The sequence below is a fragment of the Gadus morhua genome, chromosome 22 (genome assembly GCF_902167405.1).
Source record: "Gadus morhua chromosome 22, gadMor3.0, whole genome shotgun sequence".
Classification (NCBI taxonomy): Eukaryota; Metazoa; Chordata; class Actinopteri; order Gadiformes; family Gadidae; genus Gadus; species Gadus morhua.
The window spans coordinates 197,611-205,000 of record NC_044069.1 but is presented as its reverse complement, the minus strand read 5'-3'; the positions used below and the strand labels follow the sequence as shown (position 1 = coordinate 205,000).

General features: G+C 57.7%; 1 protein-coding gene across 1 annotated transcript in view; it reads right to left on the bottom strand.

Moving 5' to 3' along the window:
- LOC115536000 (protein shisa-7) overlaps window positions 1-6,804 on the bottom strand; it is a 16,821-nt gene extending 10,017 nt beyond the window's left edge. Inside the window, exons 1-5 of the mRNA XM_030347657.1 lie at window positions 6,410-6,804; window positions 5,745-5,987; window positions 3,800-3,910; window positions 3,290-3,432; window positions 2,482-2,547 (exon numbers count right to left, since the gene is read on the bottom strand). Coding sequence (XP_030203517.1) covers window positions 2,482-2,547; window positions 3,290-3,432; window positions 3,800-3,910; window positions 5,745-5,987; window positions 6,410-6,804 — 958 coding nt within the window. The remainder of the gene's footprint in view (window positions 1-2,481; window positions 2,548-3,289; window positions 3,433-3,799; window positions 3,911-5,744; window positions 5,988-6,409) is intronic.
- Window positions 6,805-7,390: the final 586 nt, after the last annotated feature.

The window sequence follows — 7,390 nt, the reverse complement described above, 5'->3', positions numbered from 1 at the left end:
GGGGGAGAGGAGGGGAGGAGGAGAGGGGGAGAGGAGAGGAGGAGAGGAGGGGAGGAGGAGAGGAGGAGAGGAGGGGAGGAGGAGGAGGAGAGGGGGAGGAGGAGGAGGAGAGGGGGAGAGGAGAGGAGGAGAGGAGGGGAGGAGGAGAGGAGGAGAGGAGGGGAGGAGGAGAGGAGGGGAGGAGGAGAGGAGGAGGAGGAGGAGGAGGAGAGGATGAGGAGGAGGAGAGGAGGGGGAGGAGGAGGAGGAGAGGAGGAGGAGGAGGAGAGGAGGGGGAGGAGGAGGAGGAGAGGAGGAGGAGGAGGAGGAGGAGGAGGAGGAGGAGGAGGAGGAGGAGGAGGAGGAGGAGGAGGAGGAGGAGAGGAGGAGGAGGAGGAGGAGAGGAGAGGAGGAGGAGGAGAGGAGGAGGAGGAGGAGGAGGAGAGGGGAGAGGAGAGGAGGAGAGGAGGGGAGGAGGAGAGGGGAGAGGAGGAGGAGAGGAGGAGGAGGAGGGGAGGAGGAGGAGGAGGAGGGAGGAGGAGGAGGAGGAGAGGAGGGGAGGAGAGGAGGGGAGCAAGAGAAGAGAGGAGGAGAGGAGAGGAGAGGAGAGGAGGGGAGGAGAGGAGGAGAGGAGGAGAGGAGGGGGAGGAGAGGAGAGGGGAGGAGAGGAGAGAGGAGGAGAAGAAAAGGAGAGGAGGAGGAGAGGTTGAGGAATATCGCATTATAATGTATGTAACCTCTGCATCTTACAAACACACATGTAGATGACCTCACTTGCAAGCCTTTAAAAGACGCATTCAAATAAGTCACACACACACACACACACACACACACACACACACACACACACACACACACACACACACACACACACACACACACACACACACACAGAGGGAGGTCGTCCTAGCATCAGGGAGCCAGAGGCTGGGGGACGTTTGAGGATCGAACAGGGAACCCCTCCCCCTCTGATGGGGGGCTGCAGCCTGGTCTCCTCCCCATCACTCCCAGTCCAGTGTCTCCTCCCCATCACTCCCAGTCCAGTGTCTCCTCCCCAACACTCCAGTGTCTCCTCCCCATCACTCCCAGTCCAGTGTCTCCTCCCCAACACTCCAGTGTCTCCTCCCCATCACTCCCAGTCCAGTGTCTCCTCCCCAACACTCCAGTGTCTCCTCCCCATCACTCCCAGTCCAGTGTCTCCTCCCCAACATTCCAGTGTCTCCTCCCCATCACTCCCAGTCCAGTGTTTACTCCAAGGTTCTCACCATGGATCAGGCGATCTTCTACGAGTCGCTGAAGTGCCATATTTAAATATGTTTGTGTGTGTGTGTGTGTGTGTGTGTGTGTGTGTGTGTGTGTGTGTGTGTGTGTGTGTGTGTGTGTGTGTGTGTGTGTGTGTGTGTTACAACCAGCGAACTCGCTGCCGCTGCGAGGAGCGTGTGTTGCCTAGCAACACCGGCCTCCGAGCTGCGAGCCAGAGCCAACTGTCTCTACATGTCAGCGGCACAGCTAGCGCTAGAGCCCGCTAATGCAAGAGCTATAGTTCAGTTTTAGAACCGACCACAACCTCAGAACAACACCACAGTGTTCAGAAGCAGAATGCAGATGAACCTCTGGTTAAAGCCTATATATATATATATATATATATATATAGAGTATAGGGGCAGCTGATCATCAGGTCAGACGGCTTACCATGTGCTGTCGTTGTTAGCTTGTTGGACAGTTAGAGCAATACCTATTTTGTGAATCCCAGATCCTCTTGTTTGTTTGCCATTATACTGGTATGTCCAGTCCATAACTGTACCCTGCTGGTCATCAACCATCAACAGAAACAGGTATGTCCATCTTTGCTAACTGGTCATACAGGAAACTGCCCGCTGGAATACAATGCAGCTAACAACCCCACACTAGCATTAGCTTCCTTAGAAAATAAGCAAACGCTAGTGGTAGGCGGATAGTTAGCAAGCCACCGCGTTAGCAATAGCAGCAGAAAGCTGGGGGTCAGAGTTCATCAGGCTAACATAGAAGTTTGCTGACAATCTCCTGGAATCTATAATGATTCATCTGCTCACCACGAACGATCCCCCGAGCTAAGCGCAGGGGGGGGGGGGGGTTCTAGGTCTGGTTCTGGGGTTCTAGGTCTGGTTTACGGTTCTAGGTCTGGTTTACGGCATGTTGACTCACCCCCTCAGAGTCACGGGGGGGCTGTGTGTCCTCCCCCCTCTGACCCCCCTGATCAAGAACCACTTCCTGTGGCCGGGTACGCAGGACAGGAAGTGGACGTGAACATTGAAGGCAACAACATCAACATGGCCGCCCAGAACTGGACACACACAAACAGACACACACCACACACACATACATGTGACGTGGGGGGGAAGAAGGCGGGACCAGACGCCACAACACAACACACACACACACACACACACAGTGTGGTCATACTGACGGCCATCAGCGATTGGCTGAGCCTTTGAGCCAATCAGGCGCTGGCGTTGGGCTTACCGAGGGAGGCGGAGTGTTTAGGGCTGGCGCCCCCACGGGGATTCAGATGGTGGTGCATGGTCCCAACTGAAAGAGAATAGACCCAGGAGACTGATGCACAGCGTGGGTCGCTGAGTGTGCATGTGTGTGTCTGTGTGTATCTGTTTGTGTGTGCGTGTGTCCAATAGCATGGGGTTGGGGGAAATCTTAGAGTTTATTGTCTTTATGATTGGTTCGATTGCCTGGTCCTGATTGGTCCTTGAACATCAGAAAGCTTGTTAGGGGAGTTTACAAAATACATTATGAACAGGAAGTGACACGGAGAGAGAGACAGACAGAGAGAGAGAGAGAGAGAGAGAGAGAGAGAGAGAGAGAGAGAGAGAGAGAGAGAGAGAGAGAGAGAGAGAGAGAGAGACAGACAGACAGACAGACAGACAGACAGACAGACAGACAGACAGACAGACAGACAGACAGACAGACAGACAGACAGACAGACAGACAGACAGACAGAGAGACAGGGAGAGAGACAGAGAGAGACAGCGAGAGGGAGAGAGAGACCGGGAGAGAGAGAGCGACAGAGAGACAGGGAGGGAGAGACAGAGAGAGAGACAGAGAGAGACAGCGAGAGAGAGATAGAGACAGAGAGAGAGACAGAGAGAGACAGCAAGAGGGAGAGAGAAAGAGAGCAGTAGAAGACAGAGAGAGATCTAACAGATGTTGTGTCACTCTGTTACAATAGCACAGAGTTTCCCAACCTGTGGGTCGGGAGCCAGTTGGGTTCCCAGGAGAAGGCGGGGTTACTAAACATGTGACAGGGGCAGGGACTCACGCCGGTTGTCTTTGCCCTGCTGGACGGGCGTGTAGAGCGCCTTGCCGGAGCGGCCGGTGGGCGTGGCCGACAGCAGCGTGGACCCGCCCCTCTGGCCCTGCTGCAGCGGGCTGGACTGGTGACGCAGGATGTCCACCAACCCCCTGAAGAGGAGGAGGAGGAGGAGGGGGAGGGGGAGGAGGAGGAGGGGGAGGGGGAGGGGGAGGGGGAGGAGGAGGAGGAGGAGGGGGAGGGGGAGGGGGAGGAGGAGGAGGAGGGGGAGGGGGAGGGGGAGGAGGAGGAGGAGGGGGAGGGGGAGTGGGAGGAGGAGGAGGAGGAGGGGGAGGGGGAGGGGGAGGAGGAGGAGCAGGAGGAGGAGAAGGAGGAGCAGGAGGAGGAAGAGGAGGAGGAGGAAGAGGTGGAGGAGGAGGAGGAGGAGGAGAGGATGGTGAACGGTCCAGGGAAAAAGACAATAATAGACAGATGGATATTGAGAAAGTCATGCCGACAGACAAATGAAGGGAGACACACCTGGGCATGTCTCGATGGCGGGCTCGGCGCGACACCTTGCTGAAGGCGATCCTGATCCCTACGGCAACCACCAGCGTGAAGGAGATCACCCCTCCAATCACATAGGCCGTGCTGTCGGGTAGCATCCAATCAGAGCAGAGTATTGGGAATAAATTTCTGTTCAAAGGCAGTGAATCCAGAGACAGGGAGGGGTCAGGGGTCATTAAGGAGAGGGAGGGGTCATGGGGAGGGGTCATTAAGGAGAGGGAGGGGTCAGGGGTCATTAAGGAGAGGGAGGGGTCAGGGGTCATTAGGGAGAGGGAGGGGTCATTAAGGAGAGGGAGGGGTCAGGGGTCATTAAGGAGAGGGAGGGGTCAGGGGTCATTAAGGAGAGGGAGGGGTCGGGGGTCATTAAGGAGAGGGAGGGGTCGAGGGTCATTAAGGAGAGGGAGGGGTCGAGGGTCATTAAGGAGAGGGAGGGGTCGGGGGTCATTAAGGACAGGGAGGGGGCCGGGGGCATCGTAGACTGTGGACATTGGAGGATTGAAGCCACAACCTTTTGGCTGGGAGTCAATGCAGGAACTGGTTCTAGGGTTCTAGGTCTGGTTCTAGGGTTCTAGGTCTGGTGCTGGGTTCTAGGTCTGGTTCTAGGTCTGGTTCTAGGGTTCTAGGTCTGGCTTTAGGGTTCTAGGTTTGGTGCTAGGTTCTAGTTCTGGGGCTGGGTTCTAGGTCTGGTTCTAGGGTTCTAAGTCTGGTTCTAGGGTTCTAGGTCTGGTTCTAGGGTTCTAGGTCTGGTTCTAGGTCTGGTTCTAGGGTCCTCGGTCTGGTGCCTGGTTCTAGGTCTGGTTCTAGGGTTCTAGGTCTGGTTCTAGGGTTCTGGTTCTAGGGTTCTAGGTCTGTTTCTAGGGTTCTAGGTCTGGTTCTGGGGTTCTAGGTCTGGTTCTAGGGTTCTAGGTCTGGTGCTGGGTTCTAGGTCTGGTTCTAGGGTTCTAGGTCTGGTTTACGGTTCTAGGTCTGGTTTACGGTTCTAGGTCTGGTGCTGGGTTCTAGGTGTGGTTTACGGTTCTAGGTCTGGTGCTGGGTTCTAGGTCTGGTTCTAGGGTTCTAGGTCTGGTTCTAGGGTTCTAGGTCTGGTTTACGGTTCTAGGTCTGGCGCTAGGTTCTAGGTCTGGTTCTAGGGTTCTAGGTCTGGTTCTAGGGTTCTAGGTCTGGTTTACGGTTTTAGGTCTGGCGCTGGGTTCTAGGTCTGGTTCTAGGGTTCTAGGTCTGGTGCTGGGTTCTAGGTCTGGTTCTAGGTCTGGTTCTAGGGTTCTAGGTCTGGTTTACGGTTCTAGGTCTGGCGCTAGGTTCTAGGTCTGGTGCTGGGTTCTAGGTCTGGTTCTAGGTCTGGCGCTAGGTTCTAGGTCTGGTTTACCGTTCTAGGTCTGGCTCTAGGGTTCTAGGTCTGGTTCTAGGGTTTTAGGTCTGGTGCTGGGTTCTAGGTCTGGCGCTAGGTTCTAGGTCTGGTTCTGGGGTTCTAGGTCTGGTTTACGGTTCTAGGTCTGGTTTACGGTTTTAGGTCTGGTGCTGGGTTCTAGGTCTGGTGCTGGGTTCTAGGTCTGGTTTACGGTTCTAGGTCTGGTGCTGGGTTCTAGGTCTGGTTTACGGTTCTAGGTCTGGCGCTAGGTTCTAGGTCTGGTTTACGGTTCTAGGTCTGGTTCTAGGGTTCTAGGTCTGGTTCTAGGGTTTTAGGTCTGGTGCTGGGTTCTAGGTCTGGTTTACGGTTCTAGGTCTGGTTTATGGTTTTAGGTCTGGTGCTGGGTTCTAGGTCTGGCGCTAGGTTCTAGGTCTGGTTCTGGGGTTCTAGGTCTGGTTTACGGTTCTAGGTCTGGTGCTGGGTTCTAGGTCTGGTTTAAGGTTCTAGGTCTGGCGCTAGGTTCTATGTCTGGTGCTGGGTTCTAGGTCCTTAATGGCGGCCGGTTCAGACCTGCTGCTGTTTTGCTGCAGCGTCTCGAAGTCGGGTGAAAGGCGGTTGCCGGTGGGCGGGGTGGAGGCGGTCTGCGTGGTCGCCCACTTGGGGGACTTGTAGTTGTTGCAGGAGTCCTGGTCCAGCTGGTCCCGCTGGTGCTCGCAGCAGAAGCGGTAGTGGCACGACCCGCAGCAGTACAGGTAGGTGTCCTTGGTACAGTTGAAGGTGACGTCGAACTGACCCATCACGTCATAGTACCCCCTACACACGCACACACACACATCGGGTTGGACCAGGGGCCACTTGTGATGTGATCATGAATGGAGAGGAGAGGACCTCTTTCTTCATCCTCCACCAGCTCCTGAACAGAGGCGACCTCATCTCCTGCCTCTCAAACATCCCATAATGACAGTGAGCGGTGTTGTCGTGACCGCGGTTCTTCGGCCAACCGGTGAGCAGCATGACAGGACACTTGAGACCTCAGCGCAGAGCATCAACGATGAACGCTCTCAGACTCACACACACACAAACTCAAATACACGCACATGCACACAAACTCTCACACACACAGTCAAACACAGATATACACTCTCAGACACACACAGACACACATACAGACACACACACACACAGACACACACACACACACACACACACACACACACACACACAGACAGCCCTACCTGCAGACGTCGACGTCCACCTGCCGGCCCGGGGGCGGGGCCACCTGGGCGGCGCCCAGCGGGGGTTTGAGGGCGTCGGCTGCCGTCATGTTTCTCGGCATCATGATCTGGGGGAGGGGCCTGGGGGGCGTCTCGGCGCCCCCCCCTCCGTCCTCCACCTCGGCCTCCTTGGGGGGGCCCCGGGGCCTCCCCCCCCTCCGTGCGCGCCGGGCGGGGGGGGGCGGGTCGGGGCAGGCGTCCTGGTCCAGGCGGTCCGGCCGCGCCCCGCAGCAGTAGCGGGCGTGGCAGGTCCCGCAGCAAGAGGCCCCCGGGCAGCGGGCGGCGGCGGCGGCCCGGCCCCCCAGGTCCCAGTGGCCCCTGCACAGCCCCCCCCCACAGGTTAGAGGGGTTCCCATGACACCCCCCCCCCCCCACAGGTTAGAGGGGTCCCCATGACCCCCCCCCCCCCACAGGTTAGAGGGGTCCCCATGACCCCCCCCCCCCCCACAGGTTAGAGGGGTTCCCATGACACCCCCCCCCCCCACAGGGTAGGGGGGTCCCCATGACCCCCCCCCCCCCCACAGGTTAGAGGGGTTCCCACGACCCCCCCCCCCCCCCACAGGTTAGAGGGGTCCCCATGACCCCCCCCCCCCACAGGTTAGAGGGGTTCCCATGACCCCCCCCCCCCCACAGGTTAGAGGGGTTCCCATGACACCCCCCCCCCCACAGATTAGAGGGGTCCCCATGACCCCCCCCCCCCCCCCCAATAGGTTAGAGGGGTTCCCATGACCCCCCCCCCCACAGATTAGAGGGGTTCCCATGACCCCCCCCCCCCCCCCAATAGGTTAGAGGGGTTCCCATGACACCCCCCCCCACAGGTTAGAGGGGTCCCCATGACACCCCCCCCCCCCAATAGGTTAGAGGGGTCCCCATGACACCCCCCCACCCCCAATAGGTTAGAGGGGTCCCCATGACACCCCCCCCAATAGGTTAGAGGGGTTC